The sequence below is a fragment of the Mustelus asterias genome, unplaced genomic scaffold (genome assembly GCF_964213995.1).
Source record: "Mustelus asterias unplaced genomic scaffold, sMusAst1.hap1.1 HAP1_SCAFFOLD_1724, whole genome shotgun sequence".
Lineage (NCBI taxonomy): Eukaryota > Metazoa > Chordata > Chondrichthyes > Carcharhiniformes > Triakidae > Mustelus > Mustelus asterias.
Window position 1 is genome coordinate 49,566 of NW_027591669.1, and position 24,452 is coordinate 74,017.

Below are 24,452 nucleotides of genomic sequence, written 5' to 3' on the forward strand. Positions count from 1 at the left end.
ATAGGCTGAGTGAGTGGGCGAGGATCTGGCAGATGGAGTATAACGTTGACAAGTGTGAGGTTATCCACTTTGGAAGGAATAATAGTAAATTGGACTATTATTTAAATGGTGAAAAATTACAACATGCTACTGTGCAGAGGGAGCTGGGGGTCCTTGTGCATGAATCGCAAAAACTCAGTCTGCAGGTGCAGCAGGTGATCAAGAAGGCGAATGGAATGTTGGCCTTTATCGCGAGGGGGATAGAATATAAAAGCAGGGAGGTCTTGCTGCAACTGTACAAGGCACTGGTGAGGCCGCAACTAGAGTACTGTGTACAATTTTGGTCCCCTTATTTACGAAAGGATATATTAGTTTTGGAGGGGGTACAGAGAAGGTTCACCAGGTTGATACCGGAGATGAGGGGTGTGGCTTATGAGGAGAGACTGAGTAGATTGGGCCTGTACTCATTGGAGTTTAGAAGGCTGAGGGGAGATCTTATAGAGACATATAAGATAATGAAGGGGCTGGATAGGGTAGAGGCAGAGAGATTCTTTCCACTTAGAAAGGAAACAAGAACTAGAGGACACAGCCTCAAAATAAGGGGGAGTCAGTTTAGGACAGAGTTGAGGAGGAACTTCTTCTCTCAGAGGGTAGTGAATCTCTGGAATTCTCTGCCCATTGAAGCAGTGGAGGCTACCTCGTTAAATATGTTTAAGTCACAGGTAGATAGATTTCTGATCAATAAGGGAATTAAGGGTTATGGGGAGCGGGCAGGTGAAGTGGAACGGAACCCACTATCAGATCAGCCATGATCTTATTGAATGGCGGGGCAGGCTCGAGGGGCTAGATGGCCTACTCCTGCTCCTATTTCTTATGTTCTTATGTTCTCCACCACTCCACTGTGGGAGCGAGTCCCACATTCTCCCCCACTCCCCGTGGGAGCGAGTCCCACATTCTCCCCCACTCCCCCCGTGGGAGTGAGTCCCACATTCTCCCCCACTCCCCCGAGAGAGCGAGTCCCACATTCTCCCCACTCCCCGTGGGAGCGAGTCCCACATTCTCCCCGCACTCCCCGTGGGAGCGAGTCCCACATTCTCTCCCACTCCCCGTGGGAGCGAGTCCCACATTCTCCCCCACTCCCCGTGGGAGCGAGTCCCACATTCTCCCCCACTCCCCCGAGAGAGCGAGTCCCACATTCTCCCCACTCCCCGTGGGAGCGAGTCCCACATTCTCCCCGCACTCCCCGTGGGAGCGAGTCCCACATTCTCTCCCACTCCCCGTGGGAGCGAGTCCCACATTCTCCCCCACTCCCCATGGGAGCGAGTCCCACATTCTCCCCCACTCCCCCGAGAGAGCGAGTCCCACATTCTCCCCCACTCCCCGTGGGAGCGAGTCCCACATTCTCCCCCACTCCCCCGAGAGAGCGAGTCCCACATTCTCCCCACTCCCCGTGGGAGCGAGTCCCACATTCTCCCCGCACTCCCCGTGGGAGCGAGTCCCACATTCTCTCCCACTCCCCGTGGGAGCGAGTCCCACATTCTCCCCCACTCCCCGTGGGAGCGAGTCCCACATTCTCCCCCACTCCCCCGAGAGAGCGAGTCCCACATTCTCCCCACTCCCCGTGGGAGCGAGTCCCACATTCTCCCCGCACTCCCCGTGGGAGCGAGTCCCACATTCTCTCCCACTCCCCGTGGGAGCGAGTCCCACATTCTCCCCCACTCCCCGTGGGAGCGAGTCCCACATTCTCCCCCACTCCCCCTAGAGAGCGAGTCCCACATTCTCCCCACTCCCCGTGGGAGCGAGTCCCACATTCTCCCCCACTCCCCCCGTGGGAGCAAGTCCCACATTCTCCCCCACTCCCCGTGGGAGTGAGTCCCACATTCTCCCCCACTCCCCCCGTGGGAGCAAGTCCCACATTCTCCCCCACTCCCCCCGTGGGAGCAAGTCCCACATTCTCCCCCACTCCCCCGTGGGAGCAAGTCCCACATTCTCCCCCACTCCCCGTGGGAGTGAGTCCCACATTCTCCCCCACTCCCCGTGGGAGCGAGTCCCACATTCTCCCCCACTGCCCCCCGTGGGAGCAAGTCCCACATTCTCCCCCACTCCCCGTGGGAGTGAGTCGCACATTCTCCCCCACTCCCCGTGGGAGCAAGTCCCACATTCTCCCCCACTCCCCCGTGGGAGCAAGTCCCACATTCTCCCCCACTCCCCCGTGGGAGCAAGTCCCACATTCTCCCCCACTCCCCGTGGGAGTGAGTCCAACTTTCTCCCCCACTCCCCGTGGGAGCGAGTCCCACATTCTCCCCCACTCCCCGTGGGAGCGAGTCCCACATTCTCCCCACTCCCCCCATGGGAGTGAGTCCCACATTCTCCCCCACTCCCCGTGGGAGCGAGTCCCACATTCTCCCCACTCCCCCCATGGGAGTGAGTCCCACATTCTCCCCCACTCCCCCGGTGGGAGCGAGTCCCACATTCTCCCCCACTCCCCCCGTGGGAGTGAGTCCCACATTCTCCCCCACTCCCCGTGGGAGTGAGTCCCACATTCTCCCCCACTCCCCCCGTGGGAGCGAGTCCCACATTCTCCCCACTCCCCGTGGGAGCGAGTCCCACATTCTCCCCACTCCCTGTGGGAGCGAGTCCCACATTCTCCCCACTCCCCGTGGGAGCGAGTCCCACATTCTCCCCGCACTCCCTGTGGGAGCGAGTCCCACATTCTCCCCCACTCCCCGTGGGAGCGAGTCCCACATTCTCCCCCACTCCCTCCGTGGGAGTGAGTCCCACATTCTCCCCCACTCCCCCGTGGGAGCGAGTCCCACATTCTCCCCCAGTCCCCATGGGAGAGTCATTAGGGCTGGAGGAGGCTACACAGATAGGGAGGGGTGTAGGGGCTGGAGGAGGTTACAGAGATAGGGAGGGGTGTAGGGGGCTGGAGGAGGTTACAGAGATAGGGAGGGGTGTAGGGGCTGGAGGAGGTTACAGAGATAGGGAGGGGTGTAGGGGCCGGAGGAGGTTACAGAGATAGGGAGGGGTGTAGGGGCTGGAGGAGGTTACAGAGATAGGGAGGGATGTAGGGGCTGGAGGAGGTTACAGAGATAGGGAGGGGTGTAGGGGCTGGAGGAGGTTACAGAGATAGGGAGGGGTGTAGGGGCTGGAGGAGGTTACAGAGATAGGGAGGAGTGTAGGGGCTGGAGGAGGTTACAGAGATAGGGAGGGGATGTAGGGGCTGGAGGAGGTTACAGAGGTAGGGAGGGGTGTAGGGGCTGGAGGAGGTTACAGAGATAGGGAGGGGTGTAGGGGCTGGAGGAGGTTACAGAGATAGGGAGGGGTGTAGGGGCTGGAGGAGGTTATAGAGATAGGGAGGGGTGTAGGGGCTGGAGGAGGTTACATAGATAGGGAGGGGTGTAGGGGCTGGAGGAGGTTACAGAGATAGGGAGGGGTGTAGGAGCTGGAGGAGGTTACAGAGATAGGGAGGGGATGTAGGGGCTGGAGGAGGTTACAGAGATAGGGAGGGGATGTAGGGGCTGGTGTCAATGTGAACAGAATCAATATTCCGTGTGTTTGACATGAACCAGTTACTCTGCACGAGTAGTGGGGTTTATTGAAGATTGAAAATCTAAAGCAATCTGTCTCAATGCCACATCGATGTGTCACAGAGAATGATGTACAGTCCAACATACATAAATAAATTCCACAGCACAGGCGCACTCTCATGGAATCCCACACCGCTCCGGGAGACACCCTTCTTCCCGACTCTCTCCTCACGCGGTAGCCTTCGCTGATCCACCTTCCCGGAACGATTGGATTCTCTTCTCCATTTCTGGGCGGAAATGTCGGATTAAACCCTGGAAGACCGAGAGACACATCGTCACCAAGACCGGCATGCGAAACCAGCAGGGCAGGGAAGGGCATTATATCCATCCCGCCCTGTCTAGGCCCAGTCACCTACATAGATGGGAGTTATACCTGCGAAGGTCATGCTAAGCTAGAGAGCAGGAGGAACGCTGATATTACTCTTCAGTATATCCGGCACCTTCATACTATGGTTGCTTTATGGTATAGGATTCCTTGATTATAGCATTTCAGGGATAGATCCCGCCGATTACAGGGAATGAACACAAATATATATTTGAACAAGTGGATGAATTTAAATTGCTGCATAAACAGGTATTTATTTACATCACAACTCAGTCCAACTTGTGACTCAGTCAACACCACCAGGAGTGGAAATCGACTATGGGAATGGGAAGGCGGAGTGAGGCGGACAGGAGGAGGATGGGACAAGAGGGAATTATACCTGCGCAGTCTCCCAGACAGAATGGGAGATGGATACGAGTTATACCTGCGCTGGCCATGCTGCGCTGTCACCCAGGCAGACGGGAGTGATACCTGCGCTGGCCAGGCGGGTGCGAGTGATACCTGCGCTGGACATATGGACGGGAGTTATACCTGCGCTGGACATATGGACGGGAGTTATACCTGTGCTAACCAGATCAATGGGAGTTATACATGTCTTGGCCAGGTGGATGGGAGTTATACTTGTGCTGGCCAGACGGGTGGGAGTTATACCTGCGCTGGCCACGCTGCCCTGTCACCCAGACAGATGGGAGTTATACCTGTGCTGGCCACACTGCCCCGTCACCCAGACGGACGGGAGTTATACCTGCGCTGGCCACACTGCCCCGTCACCCAGACAGATGGGAGTTATACCTGTGCTGGCCACACTGCCCCGTCACCCAGACGGACGGGAGTTATACCTGTGCTGGCCACACTGCCCCGTCACCCAGACGGACGGGAGTTATACCTGTGCTGGCCACACTGCCCCGTCACCCAGACGGATGGGAGTTATACCTGCGCTGGCCACACTGCCCCGTCACCCAGACAGATGGGAGTTATACCTGCGCTGGCCACACTGCCCCGTCACCCAGACGGACGGGAGTTATACCTGTGCTGGCCACACTGCCCCGTCACCCAGACGGATGGGAGTTATACCTGCGCTGGCCACACTGCCCCGTCACCCAGACGGATGGGAGTTATACCTGCGCTGGCCACACTGCCCCGTCACCCAGACGGATGGGAGTTATACCTGCGCTGGCCACACTGCCCCGTCACCCAGACGGACGGGAGTTATACCTGTGCTGGCCACACTGCCCCGTCACCCAGACGGACGGGAGTTATACCTGTGCTGGCCACACTGCCCCGTCACCCAGACGGATGGGAGTTATACCTGCGCTGGCCATGCTGCCCCATCGCCCAGGGCACAGATGGAGTGTCCCTCGACCTGTTTGCTGATTTCCCAGAGCATGTCGATCTCCGTCACGCGAGCGTTACCCTTCACAAAACGCCACATCATCTGGTTCATCCAGTGTACACCTGGCAAAGAGGAGCGAGAGACACAGTGCGGTTAGAGAGGACACAAAACCGGGGAGAGAGAGACAGGGAGACACACAGTGCGGTTAGAGAGGACACAAAACCGGGGAGAGAGAGACAGTGCGGTTAGAGAGGACACAAAACCGGAGAGAGAGAGAGACAGTGGGGTTAGAGAGGACACAAAACCGGGGAGAGAGAGAGAGAGAGAGACAGCGCGGTTAGAGAGGACACAAAACCGGGGAGAGAGAGAGAGAGAGACAGTGCGGTTAGAGAGGACACAAAACCGGGGAGAGAGAGAGACAGTGCGGTTAGAGAGGACACAAAACCGGGGAGAGAGAGACACAGACAGTGCGGTTAGAGAGGACACAAAACCAGAGAGAGAATGCGAGAGAGACAGTGCGGTTAGAGAGGACACAAAACCGGGAGAGACAGACAGTCACAGTACAGTTAGAGAGGACACAAAACTGGGGAGAGAAAGAGAGACAGTGCGGTTAGAGAGGATACAAAACTGGAGAGAGAGAGAGACATAGTGCGGTTAGAGAGGATACAAAACCGGAGAGAGAGAGAGACAGTGCGGTTAGAGAGGATACAAAACCGGAGAGAGAGAGACAGTGCGGTTAGAGAGGACACAAAACCAGAGAGAGAATGAGAGACAGTGCGGTTAGAGAGGATACAAAACCGAAGAGAGAGAGACAGTGCGGTTAGAGAGGACACAAAACCGGAGAGAGAGAGAGACAGAGAGACACACAGTGCGGTTAGAGAGGACACAAAACCAGAGAGAGAGACACACAGTGCGGTTAGAGAGGACACAAAACCGGAGAGAGAGAGACAGAGAGACACACAGTGCGGTTAGAGAGGACACAAAACCAGAGAGACAGACAGACGGTGCGGTTAGAGAGGACACAAAACCGGAGAGAGAGAGAGAGAGAGAGACAGTGCGGTTAGAGAGGATACAAAACCGGAGAGAGAGACGCACAATGCAGTTAGAGAGGACACAAAACCGGAGAGAGAGACAGTGCGGTTAGAGAGGACACAAAACTGGAGAGAGACACAACGCGGTTAGAGAGGACACAAAACCGGAGAGAGAGAGAGAGAGACACAACGCGGTTAGAGAGGAAGCAAAACACGAGAGAGAGAGAGAGAGAGAGTGCGGTTAGAGAGGACAAGGTCCCTCATGGCAGGCTGGTGCAAAAGGTTAAATCTCACGGGATAAAAGGTGAGTTAGCTAGATGGGTGGAGAACTGGCTTAGCCATAGAAGACAGAGGGTAGCAGTGGAGGGGTCTTTTTCAGGTTGGAGGTCTGTGACTAGTGGTGTTCCGCAGGGCTCTGTACTGGGACCTCTGCTGTTTGTGATATATATAAATGATTTGGAGGAAGATGCAGCTGGTGTGATCAGTAAGTTTGCGGATGACACGAAGATTTCTGGAGTTGCGGATAGTGATGAACATTGTCAGAGAATACAGCAGGATATAGATAGGCTGGAACATTGGGCGGAGAAATGGCAGATGGAATTTAATCCAGATAAATGTGAAGTGATGCATTTCGGTAGATCTAATGTAAGGGGGAGCTATACAATAAATGGCAGAACCATCAGGAGTATAGACACACAGAGGGACCTGGGTGTACAAGTCCACAGATCCTTAAAGGTGGCAACACAGGTGGAGAGGGTGGTGAAGAAGGCATATGGTATGCTTGCCTTTATTGGACGGGGCATAGAGTATAAAAGTTGGGGTCTGATGTTGCAGATGTATAGAACGCTGGTTAGGCCACATTTGGAATACTGCGTCCAGTTCTGGTCACCGCACTACCAGAAGGACGTGGAGGCTTTGGAGAGAGTACAGAGAAGGTTTACCAGGATGTTGCCTGGTATGGAGGGTCTTAGCTATGAGGAGAGATTGGATAAACTGGGGTTGTTCTCCCTGGAAAGACGGAGGATGAGGGGCGACCTAATAGAGGTGTATAAAATTATGAAGGGCGTAGATAGGGTGAACAGTGGGAAGCTTTTTCCCAGGTCGGAGGTGATGAACACAAGGGGTCACGGGTTCAACGTGAGGGGGGCAAGGTTCAACACAGATGTCAGGGGGACGTATTTTACACAGAGGGTGGTGGGGGCCTGGAATGCGCTGCCAAGCAAGGTGATTGAGGCGGACACGCTGGGATCGTTTAAGACTTATCGAGATAGCCACATGAACAGACTGGGAATAGAGGGACACAAAAGAATGGTCTCGTTGGGCATATGAGCGGCACAGGCTTGGAGGGACGAAGGGCCTGTCCCTGTGCTGTATTGTTCTTTGTTCTTTGACACAAAACCAGAGAGAGAGAGACAGACAGACAGTGCAGTTAGAGAGGACACAAAACTGGAGAGAGAGAGAGAGAGAGACACAGTACGGATAGAGAAGACACAAAACCGGAGAGAGAGAGACAGAGACACAGTGCGGTTAGAGAGGACGCAAAACCAGAGAGAGAGAGAGAGAGACAGACAGACAGTGCAGTTAGAGAGGGCACAAAGCCGGAGAGAGAGACAGAGACAGAGACACAGTGCGGTTACAGAGGACACAAAACCGGGGAGAGAGTCACAGTGCGGTTGGCGAGGACACAAAGTTGGAGAGAGAGGGAGAGAGAGAGAGAGAGAGAGAGTGCGGTTAGAGAGAAGACAAAACCGGACAGAGAGAGAGACAGTGCGGTTAGAGAGAAGACAAAACCGGACAGAGAGAGACACAGTGCGGTTAGAGGGGACACAAAACTGGAGAGAAAGAGAGAGAGACACAGTACGGTTAGAGAGAAGACAAAACCGGACAGAGAGAGACACAGTGCGGTTAGAGAGGACACAAAACCGGAGAGAGAGTCACAGTGCGGTTAGAGGGGACACAAAACCGGAGAGAGAGAGAGACACAGTGCGGTTGGAGAGGACACAAAACCGGAGAGAGAGAGAGACACAGTGCGGTTAGAGGGGACACAAAAGCGGGGAGAGAGTGCGGTTAGAGAGGACACAAAACCGGAGAGAGAGACAGAGACACAGTGCGGTTAGAGGGGACACAAAACCGGGGAGAGGGAGAGAGACACAGAGACAGAGAGACTGCTGGTAGAGTGAGAGAGATTTGGCCGCGAAGATGCAGGTGTCTGGAACGCACTGCCCGGGGAGGTGATAGAAGCTGATACAACAGCAACGATGAAGAGACATTCGACACATCCATGAACAGGCAGCGAATAGAGAGATACGGACCGCGGAGAGGCAGTGGGTCTTTAGTGCAGAAAGGAGTCAGTGCTGGCACAGTCTCGATGGGCCGAAGGGCCTGTTCCTGTGCTGTTCTTTGTTTGTTCCTCGAGTTGGATTGTAGAAAGTGAGGAGCACTGCCTTCATGCTGGCCCACTCGATGGGTAAATAACTCGCTGGATTAGACATCAATGATCATAACAGAACAGCCATCGCAGAGAGCGCATTTCACCGAGTGACCACACTCACCTTCACGACACGGAGTGCACTGTCCACAACTCTCATGCTTGTAAAACTCCATCAGGCGAGCGATACAGCGGATAACATCCGACTGGAAAAGGCAGAACAGACATCATTCCAGCAATCACAGCACAGGTTAGATACAGAGTAAAGCTCCCTCTACACTGTCCCCATCAAACACTCCCAGGACAGGTACAGCACGGGGTTAGATACAGAGTAAAGCTCCCTCTACACTGTCCCCATCAAACACTCCCAGGACAGGTACAGCACGGGGTTAGATACAGAGTAAAGCTCCCTCTACACTGTCCCCATCAAACACTCCCAGGACAGGTACAGCACGGGGTTAGATACAGAGTAAAGCTCCCTCTACACTGTCCCCATCAAACACTCCCAGGACAGGTACAGCACGGGGTTAGATACAGAGTAAAGCTCCCTCTACACTGTCCCCATCAAACACTCCCAGGACAGGTACAGCACGGGGTTAGATACAGAGTAAAACTCCCTCCACACTGTCCCCATCAAACACTCCCAGGACAGGTACAGCACGGGGTTAGATACAGAGTAAAGCTCCCTCTACACTGTCCCCATCAAACACTCCCAGGACAGGTACAGCACGGGGTTAGATACAGAGTAAAGCTCCCTCTACACTGTCCCCATCAAACACTCCCAGGACAGGTACAGCACGGGGTTAGATACAGAGTAAAGCTCCCTCTACACTGTCCCCATCAAACACTCCCAGGACAGGTACAGCACGGGGTTAGATACAGAGTAAAGCTCCCTCTACACTGTCCCCATCAAACACTCCCAGGACAGGTACAGCACAGGTTAGATACAGAGTAAAGCTCCCTCTACACTGTCCCCATCAAACACTCCCAGGACAGGTACAGCACGGGGTTAGATACAGAGTAAAGCTCCCTCTACACTGTCCCCATCAAACACTCCCAGGACAGGTACAGCACGGGGTTAGATACAGAGTAAAGCTCCCTCGACACTGTCCCCATCAAACACTCCCAGGACAGGTACAGCACGGGGTTAGATACAGAGTAAAGCTCCCTCGACACTGTCCCCATCAAACACTCCCAGGACAGGTACAGCACGGGGTTAGATTCAGAGTAAAGCTCCCTCTACACTGTCCCCATCAAACACTCCCAGGACAGGTACAGCACGGGGTTAGATACAGAGTAAAGCTCCCTCTACACTGTCCCCATCAAACACTCCCAGGACAGGTACAGCACGGGGTTAGATACAGAGTAAAGCTCCCTCTACACTGTCCCCATCAAACACTCCCAGGACAGGTACAGCACGGGGTTAGATACAGAGTAAAGCTCCCTCTACACTGTCCCCATCAAACACTCCCAGGACAGGTACAGCACGGGGTTAGATACAGAGTAAAGCTCCCTCTACACTGTCCCCATCAAACACTCCCAGGACAGGTACAGCACGGGGTTAGATACAGAGTAAAGCTCCCTCGACACTGTCCCCATCAAACACTCCCAGGACAGGTACAGCACGGGGTTAGATACAGAGTAAAGCTCCCTCGACACTGTCCCCATCAAACACTCCCAGGACAGGTACAGCACGGGGTTAGATACAGAGTAAAGCTCCCCCTACACTGTCCCCATCAAACACTCCCAGGACAGGTACAGCACGGGGTTAGATACAGAGTAAAACTCCCTCTACACTGTCCCTATCAAACACTCCCAGGACAGGTACAGCACGGGGTTAGATACAGAGTAAAACTCCCTCTACACTGTCCCCATCAAACACTCCCAGGACAGGTACAGCACGGGGTTAGATACAGAGTAAAGCTCCCTCTGCACTGTCCCCATCAAACACTCCCAGGACAGGTACAGCACGGGGGTTAGATACAGAGTAAAGCTCCCTCGACACTGTCCCCATCAAACACTCCCAGGACAGGTACAGCACAGGGTTAGATACAGAGTAAAGCTCCCTCTACACTGTCCCCATCAAACACTCCCAGGACAGGTACAGCACAGGGTTAGATACAGAGTAAAGCTCCCTCTACACTGTCCCCATCAAACACACCCAGGACAGGTACAGCACAGGGTTAGATACAGAGTAAAGCTCCCTCTACACTGTCCCCATCAAACACTCCCAGGACAAGTACAGCACGAGGTTAGATACAGAGTAAAACTCCCTCTACACTGTCCCCCATCAAACACTCCCAGGACAGGTACAGCACGGGGTTAGATACAGAGTAAAGCTCCCTCTACACTGTCCCCCATCAAACACTCCCAGGACAGGTACAGCACGGGGTTAGATACAGAGTAAAGCTCCCTCTACACTGTCCCCATCAAACACTCCCAGGACAGGTACAGCACGGGGTTAGACACAGAGTAAAGCCCCCTCTATACTGTCCCCCATCAAACACTCCCAGGACAGGTACAGCACGGGGTTAGATACAGAGTAAAGCTCCCTCTACACTGTCCCCCATCAAACACTCCCAGGACAGGTACAGCACGGGGTTAGATACAGAGTAAAGCTCCCTCTGCACTGTCCCCCATCAAACACTCCCAGGACAGGTACAGCACGGGGTTAGATACAGAGTAAAGCTCCCTCTACACTGTCCCCCATCAAACACTCCCAGGACAGGTACAGCACGGGGTTAGATACAGAGTAAAGCTCCCTCAACACTGTCCCCCATCAAACACTCCCAGGACAGGTACAGCACGGGGTTAGATACAGAGTAACGCTCCCTCTACACTGTCCCCCAGCAAACACTCCCAGGACAGGTACCGCACGGGGTTAGATACAGAGTAAAGCTCCCTCTACACTGTCCCCCATCAAACACTCCCAGGACAGGTACCGCACGGGGTTAGATACAGAGTAAAGCTCCCTCTACACTGTCCGCATCAAACACTCCCAGGACAGGTACAGCACGGGGTTAGATACAGAGTAAATCTCCCTCTGCACTGTCCCCCATCAAACACTCCCAGGACAGGTACAGCACGGGGTTAGATACAGAGTAAAGCTCCCTCTACACTGTCCCCATCAAATACTCCCAGGACAGGTACAGCACTGGATTAGATACAGAGTAAAGCTCCCTCTCCACTGTCATCATCAAACACTCCCAGGACAGGTACAGCACGGGGTTAGATAGAGTAAATCTCCCTCTGCACTGTCCCCAATCAAACACTCCCAGGACAGGTACAGCACGGGGTTAGATACAGAGTAAAGCTCCCTCTACACTGTCCCCATCAAATACTCCCAGGACAGGTACCGCACGGGGTTAGATACAGAGTAAAGCTCCCTCTGCACTGTCCCCATCAAACACTCCCAGGACAGGTACAGCACGGGGTTAGATACAGAGTAAATCTCCCTCTGCACTGTCCCCCATCAAACACTCCCAGGACAGGTACAGCACGGGGTTAGATACAGAGTAAAGCTCCCTCTGCACTGTCCCCCATCAAACACTCCCAGGACAGGTACAGCACGGGGTTAGATACAGAGTAAAGCTCCCTCTACACTGTCCCCATCAAACGCTCCCAGGACAGGTACCGTACGGGGTTAGATACAGAGTAAAGCTCCCTCTACACTGTCCCCATCAAATACTCCCAGGACAGGTACAGCACGGGGTTAGATACAGAGTAAAGCTCCCTCGACACTGTCCCCCACCAAACACTCCCAGGACAGGTACAGCACGGGGTTAGATACAGAGTAAAGCTCCGACTACCCTGTCCCCATCAAACACTCCCAGGACAGGTACAGCACGGGGTTAGATACAGAGTAAAGCTCCCTCGACACTGTCGCCCATCAAACACTCCCAGGACAGGTACAGCACGGGGTTAGATACAGAGTAAAGCTCCCTCGACACTGTCGCCCATCAAACACTCCCAGGACAGGTACAGCACGGGGTTAGATACAGAGTAAAGCTCCCTCGACACTGTCGCCCATCAAACACTCCCAGGACAGGTACAGCACGGGGTTAGATACAGAGTAAAGCTCCCTCGACACTGTCGCCCATCAAACACTCCCAGGACAGGTACAGCACGGGGTTAGATACAGAATAAAGCTCCCTCTACACTGTCCCCCATCAAACACTCCCAGGACAGATACAGCACGGGGTGGGATACGGGGTTTAATTCTGTGCATACTGTACCGATTTATCCATCACGATAACTGCTGCTGTTCCTAAGGCAGTCTGAGCCGCGACCAGCGCATCAAAGTCCATCATCACATCGCTGCAGACGGATTTGGGGATCAAAGGTGTGGATGATCCGCCCGGAATGATGGCCAGGAGATTATCCCAGCCTCCAGTCACACCCCCTGGGATAGAGAGAGTGTGTTAGTGAGCGCTGAGAAACTTCAGCAAACATCTCCTACCCCGTACCCACCACCGAGCCCAGATAATCCCCAGGGCTAATCCCTCAGGGACACGAGTCCCACAAACAGCTCCAGGAATTTCACACCAAACCATTCACTAAGCTGGAGTGGAAAGCCAGATCCTGAGCTGGCGACTGATTCGGATTCTCTTCCAGACACCCCCCTGCTTCACTCACAGACTGAGGGAAGGAAATCTGCCATTCTGACCCTGTCTGGTCTACCTAACTCCAGAGTCACAGCAATGACCAGGAACAGGTCCCATTCAGCCCCTTCTCCAGCCTGTTACACAGGAACAGGAGGCGGCCATTCAGCCCCTTCTCCAGCCTGTTACACAGGAACAGGAGGAGGCCATTCAGCCCCTTCTCCAGCCTGTTACACAGGAACAGGAGGAGGCCCCATTCAGCCCCTTCTCCAGCCTGTTACACAGGAACAGGAGGAGGCCCCATTCAGCCCCTTCTCCAGCCTGTTACACAGGAACAGGAGGAGGCCCCCATTCAGCCCCTTCTCCAGCCTGTTACACAGGAACAGGAGGAGGCCCCATTCAGCCCCTTCTCCAGCCTGTCACACAGGAACAGGAGGAGGCTATTCAGCCCCTTCCCCAGCCTGTTACACAGGAACAGGAGGAGGCCCCATTCAGCCCCTTCTCCAGCCTGTTACACAGGAACAGGAGGAGGCCATTCAGCCCCTTCTCCAGCCTGTTACACAGGAACAGGAGGAGGCCCCATTCAGTCCCTTCTCCAGCCTGTTACACACTGAGGGGCAATTTAGCATGGCCAATCCACCTAACCTGCACATCTTTGGAGTGTGGGAGGAAACCGGAGCACCCGGAGGAAACCCACGCAGACACGGGGAGTATGTGCAGACGCCACACAGACAGCGGCCCAAGCTGGGAATCGAACCCGGGTCCCTGGCGCTGTGAGGCAGCAGTGCTAACCACTGTGCCACCGTCCCACCCCCTCATCCCGCTCCAAAACGGCTGCACCCTCACCCCGAGCCTGTGACCACCCTCCTCAACCCCGGTGAGGACTGACTCCCTCTCCCGGTGAGAGACAGGATGGACTACTCTGTCTGAGGGTGAGATGTCGCCCACCCCTCCTCTCCCCACCCTGAAGCCTGCTCTCCAACCCCCCCCATTTTCAAGTTTGCTGACGACACCACTGTAGTGGGTCGGATCTCAAACAATGACGAGACAGAGAACAGGGATGAGATAGAGAATCTGGTGAACTGGTGCGGCAACAATAATCTCTCCCTCAATGTCAACAAAACGAAGGAGATTGTCATCGACTTCAGGAAGCGTAAAGGAGAACATACTCCTGTCTACATCAACGGGGACGAAGTAGAAATGGTCGAGAGCTTCAGGTTTCTAGGTGTCCAGATCACCAACAACCTGTCCTGGTCCCCCCACGCCGACACTATAGTTAAGAAAGCCCACCAACGCCTCTACTTTCTCAGAAGACTAAGGAAATTTGGCATGTCAGCTACGACTCTCACCAACTTTTACAGATGCTCCATAGAAAGCATTCTTTCTGGTTGTATCACAGCTTGGTCTGGGCTCCTGCTCTGCCCAAGACCGCAAGGAACTACAAGAGGATCGTGAATGTAGCCCAATCCATCACGCAAACCAGCCTCCCATCCATTGACTCTGTCTACACTTCCCGCTGCCTCGGGAAAAGCAGCCAGCATAATTAAGGACCCCACGTACCCCGGACATTCTCTCTTCCACCTTCTTCCGTCGGGAAAAAGATTCAAAAGTCTGAGGTCACGGACCAACCGACTCAAGAACAGCTTCTTCCCTGCTGCTGTCAGACTTTTGAATGGACCTAGCTCGCATTAAGTTGATCTTTCCCTACACCCCGAGCTGTGACTGTAACACAACATTCTGCACCCTCTCCTTTCCTTCTCCCCTCTGTACTCTATGAACGGTATGCTTTGTCTGTACAGCACGTGAGAAACAATACTTTTCACTGTATCCCAGTACAGGTGACAGTAAGGAATGGGCGCTAACCTGCGTGTCGTTCGATCAGCTCCTTTAACGGAATGGACATCTCCTCCTCCACCGTGCAGGGATTGTTGACGTGTCCGGAGATGTTGAAGAGTTTTGTCCCGGAATTCCGCTCGCGCCCAAAGCTGTGGAACCAGGTGCCCCCGCGGCGGCAGATAGTCGGGGAGACGGCAACCGTCTCCACGTTCGCAACTGTGGTGGGACAGCCAAACAGGCCTGAGAGAGAGAGAGAGACAGAGTGAGGGCTGGGCAGGCGAGGGAGCGGGCAAGAGCAGACCGAGGGAGAGCGAGTGATCGTGGGCGCCTCAACCCTCACCAGCTCAACCAGGAAACCAATCACACAGCCCCTTCCTCCATTCCCCCCTCCCCCGTCAATCTGCCCTCTGTCCCGCCACTCCCCCTTCCATAAGATCATAAGACATAGGAGCAGAATGAGGCCACTCAGCCCATCGAGTCTGCTACGCCATTCAATCATGGCTGATATTTTTCTCATCCCCATTCTCCTGCCTTTTCCCCATAACCCCTGATCCCCTTATTAATCAAGAACCTATCTATCTCTGTCTTAAAGACACTCAATGACCCGACCTCCTCTGTGACAAAGAGTTCCACAGATTCACCACTCTCTGGCTGAAGAAATTCCTCCTCATCTCTGTTTTAAAGGATCGTCCCTTTACCCTGAGGTTGTGCCTCTGGTTCTAGTTTTTCCCACTAGTGGAAACATCCTCTCCACGTCCACGCTATCCGGGCCTCGCAGTATCCTGTAAGTTTCAATAAGATCTCCCCCTCATCCTTCTCAACTCCATCGAGTACAGACCCAGAGTCCTCAACCGTTCCTCATACGACAAGCTCTTCATTCCAGGGATCATTCTTCTGAACCTCCTCTGGGACCCTTTCTAAGGCCGACACATCCTTCCTTAGATACGGGGCCCAAAACTGCTCACAATTCTCCAAATGGGGTCTGACCAGAGCCTTATACAGACAGCTTTATACGTCCCGCCTCTATCCACCCACTCCGCTCCTCCACACACCCTCTCTCCCGCACTCCCTCCACTTCCCCCCACCATTTCCCTTCTCTCTCTCTACCCATCCCCCCCTCACCTGGTTTCCCTCATTCTCCCACCCACCCTCTCCCACATCCTCCCCGACCACGCCTGCTGCCCATCACCCATTTCGACAATCCCTCTTCCCTCAGTCTCTCTTCCTCTGTCCATCGCCCCCCCTCATTATTGTGTGCAGTTTTGGTCTCCTTATCTGAGGAAGGATGTCCTTGCTATAGAGGGAGTACAGCGAAGGTTTACCAGGCTGATTCCTGGGGTGGCAAGTCTGTCATATGAGGAGAGACTAAGTGGGTTAGGATTATATTCACTGGAGTTTCGAAGAGTGAGAGAGGATCTCATAGAAACTTATAAAATTCTAACAGGGTTAGACAGGGTAGATTCAGAAAGAATGTTCCCGATGGTGGGGGGAGTCCAGAACTCGGGGTCAGAGTTTGAGGATAAGGGGTAAACCTTTTAGGACTGAGGTGAGGAGAAATTTCTTCACCCAGAGGGTGGTGAATGTGTGGAATTCACTCCCACAGAAAGTAGTTGAGGCCAAAACGTTGTGTGATTTCAGGAAGAAATTAGATATCACTCTTGGGGCGAAAGGGATCGAGGGATATGGAGGGAAGGGGGGGGATCAGGATATTGAATTTGATGATCAGCCGTGATCAAAATGAATGGCGGGACAGGCTGGAAGGGCCGAATGGTCTCCTCCTGCTCCTAGTTTCTACATTATTCGCACGGTGGCACAGTAGTTAGCGCTGCTGCCTCACAGCGCCAGGGACCCGGGTTCGATTCCCGGGGGCACGGTGACACAGTGGTTAGCGCTGCTGCCTCACAGCGCCAGGGACCCGGGTTCGATTCCCGGCTCGGGTCACTGTCTGTGCGGAGTCTGCACGTTCTCCCCGTGTCTGTGTGGGTTTCCTCCGGGTGCTGCGGTTTCCTCCCACAGTCTGAAAGACGTGCTGGTTAGGGTGCGTTGGCCGTGATAAATTCTCCCTCAGTGTTACCCGAACAGGCGCCGGAGTGTGGCGACTCGGGGATTTTCACAGTAACTTCATTGCAGTGTTAATGTAAGCTCACTCATGACACTAATAAATAAACTTAAACTTTAATTGCACCTCCCTCTACGCTCTCACTCACTCCTGTTAAAGTTTATTGTTTATTAGTCACAAGTCAGGTTTACATTAACACTGCAATGAAGTTACTGTGAAAATCCCCTAGTGGCCACACTCCGATGCTTGTTCGGGTGACACTGAGGGAGAATTCAGCACGGCCAATGCACCCTAACCAGCACGTCTTTCAGACTGTGGGAGGAAACCGGAGCACCGGGAGGAAACCCACGCAGACACGGGGAGAACGTGCAGACTCCACACAGACAGTGACCCGAGCCGGGAATCGAACCCGGGTCCCTGGCGCTGTGAGGGAGCAGCGCTAACCCACTGTGTCACCGTGTCCCCGGGAATCGAACCCGGGTCCCTGACGCCGTGAGGGAGCAGCGCTAACCGCTGTGCCACCGTGCCGCCCCCACCCTCCTCTGAACCTCCCCTGCCTCTCAACACCCCTCGAGGCTTTCCACAGGGTCCGAGGAGCTTACCTACGTCGGCGGGGAAAGGGGGTTTTAGACGGGGTTTCCCCTGTTTCCCCTCCAGGGACTCGATCAGGGCCGTCTCCTCGCCACAGATGTAGGCACCAGCTCCGCGGAAAACATACACATCAAAATCATACCCCGACCCACAGGCATTCTTCCCGATCAGCCCCGCCTCGTAGGCCTCCTTGATTGCAACCTGTCATCAACAGACACAAACAACAGCATCAGAAATTGTGATCAGTAGTCAGGTCCAGGACAGAAGGTAGAGTGATAGAGGTTTACAGCACGGAAACAGGCCCTTCGGCCCAACTTGTCCATGCCGCCCAGTTTTTACCACTAAGCGGGTCCCAATTGCCCACATTTGGCCCATATCCCTCTATACCCATCGTACCCATGTAACTGTCTAAACGCTTTTTAAAAGACAAGATTATACCCGCCTCTACTGCTACCTCTGGCAGCTCGTTCCAGACACTCACCACCCTCTGTGTGAAAAAATTGCCCCTCTGGACACTTTTGTATCTCTCCCCTCTCACCTTAAACCTGTGCCCTCTAGTTTTATCATAGAATATCATAGAAACCCTACAGTGTAGAAGGAGGCCATTCGGCCCATCGAGTCTGCACCGACCACAATCCCACCCAGACCCTATCCCCATAGCCCCACATATTTACCCCGCTAATCCCCCTGACACTAAGGGGCAATTTAGCACGGCCAATCCACCTAACCCGCACATCTTTGGACTGTGGGAGGAAACCCACGCAGACATGGGGAGAACGTGCAAATTCCACACAGACAGTGACCTGAGGCTGGATTCGAACCCGGGTCCCTGGCGCTGTGAGGCAGCAGTGCTAACCCACTGTGCCACCCTCAACAGAGGAACTCCAAAAGATTCTGAAAGCCACAAAACCTGGTTGTATTTTTGAGAGTGATTGAATTATTATTATATACTTTTGATGAATGAATGATCCTTGTATTTATTTGAACAGCATTCCATGAGAATCTTATTTTATTCGGTGTGTTACTTGTTTAGTTAAAGCTCCCGGTTCGTGAAATAAATAAATTGTTAAGTGTTCATGTTGAAGTGAGCATCGGGTATTTGTGTGAGTTACCCACTAAACGAAGGACAGTTCACACCTTCCCACTCACTTTTAACAGATTACGAGGCGAGGGATTCAGCGTTACTTCTCAAATGGGGGTAAACCTCTGCATCTTAATATCAATCAACTACAAACGCCTGCTATAGTTTTATCATTTTAAATAAGCTTGATTGAAATCTCTTTGCCTGCAGTGGAAAGAAATAGTTACATTTACATGGCATCTTGAATGGCTTCTCCAGAGCAATACAAGTTACGAGGCCAGGTGACTAAAAATTTGGTTCAAGAGGGAGTTTTTCAGGAGTGACGGGGAGTACAGAGAGGTTAATAGACAGAATCCCACTGCTGGGAGGCCAGGCAGCTTAACATACGGCCAGTAACAGGAGCGATAGAAATCAGTGTCCGACAGGTGAGAATTGGTAGGAACCTTGGAGGATTGTCGGGACTGGAGAAGGTTACAGAGATAGGGAGGGGTGTCGGGGCTGTAGGAGGTTACCGATAGGGAGGGGTTACAGAGATAGGGAGGGGTGTAGGGGCTGGAGGGGGTTACAGAGTAGGGAGGGTTGTAGGGGCCGGAGGAGGGTGCAGAGATAGGGAGGGGTGTAGGGGCTGGAGGAGGTTACAGAGATAGGGAGGGGTGTAGGGGCTGGAGGAGGTTACAGAGATAGGGAGGGGTGTAGGGGCTGGAGGACGTTAGAGATAGGGAGGGGTGTAGGGACTGGAGGAGGTTACAGAGATAGGGAGGGGTGTAGGGGCTGGAGGAGGTTACAGGGATAGGGAGGGGTGTAGGGGCTGGAGGAGGTTACAGAGATAGGGAGGGGTGTAGGGGCTGGAGGAGGTTACAGAGTTAGGGAGGGGTGTAGGGGCTGGAGGAGGTTACAGAGATAGGGAGGGGTGTAGGGGCTGGAGGAGGTTACAGAGATAGGGAGGGGTGTCGGAGCTGGAGGACGTTAGAGATAGGGAGGGGTGTAGGGGCTGGAGGAGGTTACAGAGATGGGGAGGGTGTAGGGGCTGGAGGAGGTTACAGAGATAGGGAGGAGTGTAGGGGCTGGAGGAGGTTACAGAGATAGGGAGGGGTGTAGGGGCTGGAGGAGGTTACAGAGATAGGGAGGGGTGTTGGGGCTGGAGGAGGTTACAGAGATAGGGAGGGGTGTAGGGGCTGGAGGAGGTTACAGGGATAGGGAGGGGTGTAGGGGTTGGAGGAGGTTACAGAGATAGGGAGGGGTGTAGGGGTTGGAGGAGCTTACAGAGATAGGGAGGGGTGTAGGGGTTGGAGGAGGTTACAGATAGGGAGGGGTGTAGGGGTTGGAGGAGCTTACAGAGGTAGGGAGGGGTGTAGGGGCTGGAAGAGGTTACAGAGATAGGGAGGGGTGTAGGGGCTGGAGGAGGTTACAGGGATAGGGAGGGGTGTAGGGGCTGGAGGAGGTTACAGACAGGGAGGGGTGTAGGGGCTGGAGGAGGTTACAGAGATAAGGAGGGGTGTAGGGGCTGGAGGAGGTTACAGAGATAGGGAGGGGTGTAGGGGCTGGAGGAGGTTACAGAGATAGGGAGGGGTGTAGGGGCTGGAGGGGGTTACAGAGATAGGGAGGGGTGTAGGGGCTGGAGGAGGTTACAGAGATAGGGAGGGGTGTAGGGGCTGGGGGGAGGTTACAGAGATAGGGAGGGGTGTAGGGGTTGGAGGAGGTTACAGAGATAGGGAGGGGTGTAGGGGCTGGAGGAGGTTACAGAGATAGGGAGGGGTGTAGGGGCTGGGGGGAGGTTACAGAGATAGGGAGGGGTGTAGGGGTTGGAGGAGGTTACAGAGATAGGGAGGGGTGTAGGGGTTGGAGGAGGTTACAGAGATAGGGAGGGGTGTCGGGGCTGGAGGAGGTTACAGGGATAGGGAGGGGTGTCGGGGCTGGAGGATGTTACAGAGATAGGGAGGGGTGTCGGGGCTGGAGGAGGTTACAGAGATAGGGAGGGGGTGTAGGGGCTGGAGGGGGTTACAGAGATAGGGAGGGGTGTAGGGGTTGGAGGAGGTTACAGAGATAGGGAGGGGTGTCGGGGCTGGAGGAGGTTACAGAGATAGGGTGGGGTGTAGGGGCTGGAGGAGGTTACAGAGATAGGGAGGGGTGTAGGGGCTGGAGGAGGTTACAGAGATAGGGAGGGGTGTAGGGGCTGGAGGGGGTTACAGATAGGGAGGGGTGTAGGGGCTGGAGGAGGTTACAGAGATAGGGAGGGGTGTAGGGGCTGGAGGTTGTTTGGAGCTGACCTGTAGATTGGAAGCTTCATTGTAGAACTCCCCCCTGATGTAGATGTAAGCAGCCTGGGCTCCCATCGAGCGACCGGCAACGAGGCATCCTTCGATGAGCTTGTGGGGGTCGTGCCTCATGATCTCCCTGTCCTTGCACGTCCCAGGCTCCCCCTCATCCGCATTCACCACCAGGTACTTGGGCCTGAAGCAGACAGAGCAAGGAGAGAATGAGAGACCATCACTGGACATGCTCCTGTCGACATCAACGGGGACGAAGTAGAAAGGGTCGAGAGCTTCAGGTTTTTAGGTGTCCAGATCACCAACAACCTGTCCTGGTCCCCCCATGCCGACACTATAGTTAAGAAAGCCCCACCAACGCCTCTACTTTCTCAGGAGACTAAGGAAATTTGGCATGTCAGCCTCGACTCTCACCAACTTTTACAGATGCCCCATAGAAAGCATTCTTTCTGGTTGTATCACAGCTTGGTCTGGGGCTCCTGCTCTGCCCAAAACCGCAAGGAACTACAAAGGGTTGTGAATGTAGCCCAGTCCATCACGCAAACCAGCCTCCCATCCATTGACTCTGTCTACACTTCCCGCTGCCTCGGGGAAAAGCAGCCAACATAATCAAGGACCCCCCCGGACATTCTCTCTTCCACCTTCTTCCGTCGGGAAAAAGATACAAAAGTCTGAGGTCACGTACCGACCGACTCAAGAACAGCTTCTTTCCTGCTGCTGTCAGACTTTTGAATGGACCGACCTCGCATTAAGTTGATCTTTCTCTACACCCCTAGCTGTGTCTGTAACACTACATTCTGCACCCTCTCCTTTCCTTCTACTCTCTGTACTCTATGAGCGGTATGCTTTGTCTGTATAGTGTGCAAGAAACAATACTTTATCCACTATACCGATAAATGTGGCAATAATAAATCAAATTAAAACCTATCAAACACTCCCAGGACAGGTACAGCACGGGGTTAGATACAGAGTAAAGCTCCCTCTACACTGTCCCCATCAAACACCCCCAGGACAGGTACAGCACGGGGTTAGATACAGAGTAAAGCTCCCTCTACACTGTCCCCCATCAAACACTCCCAGGACAGGTACAGCACGGGGTTAGATACAGAGTAAAGCTCCCTCTACACTGTCCCCATCAAACACTCCCAGGACAGGTACAGCACGGGGTTAGATACAGAGTAAAGCTCCCTCTACACTGCCCCCATCAAACACTCCCAGGACAGGTACAGCACGGGGTTAGATACAGAGTAAAGCTCCCTCTACACTGCCCCCATCAAACACTCCCAGGACAGGTACAGCACGGGGTTAGATACAGAGTAAAGCTCCCTCTTCACTGTCCCCATCAAACACTCCCAGGACAGGTACAGCACGGGGTTAGATACAGAGTAAAGCTCCCTCTACACTGTCCCCATCAAACACTCCCAGGACAGGTACAGCACGGGGTTAGATACAGAGTAAAGCTCCCTCTACACTGTCCCCATCAAACACTCCCAGGACAGGTACAGCACGGGGTTAGATACAGAGTAAAGCTCCCTCTACACTGTCCCCCATCAAACACTCCCAGGACAGGTACAGCACGGGGTTAGATACAGAGTAAAGCTCCCTCTACACTGTCCCCATCAAACACTCCCAGGACAGGTACAGCACGGGGTTAGATACAGAGTAAAGCTCCCTCTACACTGTCCCCCATCAAACACTCCCAGGACAGGTACAGCACGGGGTTAGATACAGAGTAAAGCTCCCTCTACACTGTCCCCCATCAAACACTCCCAGGACAGGTACAGCACGGGGTTAGATACAGAGTAAAGCTCCCTCTACACTGTCCCCCATCAAACACTCCCAGGACCGGTACAGCACGGGGTTAGATACAGAGTAAAGCTCCCTCTACACTGTCCCCCATCAAACCCTCCCAGGACAGGCACAGCACGGGGTTAGATACAGAGTAAAGCTCCCTCTACACTGTCCCCATCAAACACTCCCAGGACAGGTACAGCACGGGGTTGGATACAGAGTGAAGCTGCGATGTATTTACGAACCTTCCATCTGAGGGCTTGTTCATGAAGCCCCACTTCATCCCGGTGGGAAATCCGGCTCCTCCCCTCCCCCGCAGTCCGGATGTTTTCACCTCTCCGAGAATCCAGTCCACCCCCTTCAGTAGAATCTCTTTGGTTTTGTACCAGTCGCCCCGTTTCAGAGCTCCCTTCAGCCTGGGTAGAGAGAGGAGAGGAGTTATACCGCCCGGGGGCAAAAGAGGCACTGGCCAAAACCCCCAGGAGTCGCGAGGCGGAGGCTGAGTAACGGAGCGTCTCCAAGTTATACCATTGGTCACTAAGGGAACGTCTCCATTGATACTGTCATTCAGTAAGGGAGCGTCCATATTTATCCGCCACTCAGTCAGGGAGCATCCACATTTATACCATCACTCAGTGAGCGATCATCCACACTTATCCTGTCATTCAGTAAGGGAGCGTCTCCATTTATCCTGTAATTCAGTAAGGGAGCGTCTCCATTTATCCTGTAATTCAGTAAGGGAGCGTCTCCATTTATCCTGTAATTCAGTAAGGGAGCGTCCACATTTATACCGCTCAGGAAGGGAGCGTCCACATTTATATCAACACTCAGGAAGGGAGCGTCCAGATTTATCCTGTCACACAGTGAGGGAGCGTCTCCATTTATACTGTCGCTCAGTAAGGGAGCATCTCCATTTATACCACGCAGTAAGGAAACATCTCCGTTTATACTGTCACTTAGTAAGGGAGCATCTACATTTCTACCGTCAGTTAGTAAGGGAGCATCCACATTTATACTGTCACTCAGTAAGGAAGCGTCCACCTTTATACCGTCACTCTGAAAGGGAGCGCCCCCATGTATATGGTCACACAGTAAGGGAGCATCTCCATTTATACTGTCACTAAGGGAGTTTCTCCATTTACACCGTCACTCAGTAAGGGAGCGTCCCCATTTACACCGTCACTCAGTAAGGGAGCATCTCCATTTATACTGTCACTAAGGGAGTTTCTCCATTTACACCGTCACTCAGTAAGGGAGCGTCCCCATTTACACCGTCACTCAGTAAGGGAGCGTTGACATTTATACCGTCACTCAGTAAGGGAGCGTCTCCATTTACACCGTCACTCAGTAAGGGAGCGTTGACATTTATACCGTCACTCAGTAAGGGAGCATCTCCATTTATACTGTCACTAAGGGAGCGTCTCCATTTACACCGTCACTCAGTAAGGGAGCATCTCCATTTACACCGTCACTCAGTAAGGGAGCGTCTCCATTTATACTGTCGCTCAGTAAGGGAGCATCTCCATTTATACCACGCAGT

At 53.7% G+C, this 24,452-nt stretch overlaps 1 protein-coding gene across 1 annotated transcript; it reads right to left on the minus strand.

The window, feature by feature from the left end:
* Positions 1–3,536: 3,536 nt before the first annotated feature.
* On the minus strand, positions 3,537–23,328 carry ndufv1 (NADH:ubiquinone oxidoreductase core subunit V1; the record flags this gene model as incomplete). The annotated part of the gene is made up of 8 exons (XM_078206689.1): positions 3,537–3,821; positions 5,204–5,349; positions 8,811–8,892; positions 12,922–13,088; positions 15,151–15,363; positions 17,785–17,974; positions 21,122–21,305; positions 23,158–23,328. Coding segments are annotated over 8 exons (1,237 nt in total), but the record flags the coding sequence as incomplete, so codon positions are not given.
* Between the last annotated feature and the right edge of the window lie 1,124 nt (positions 23,329–24,452).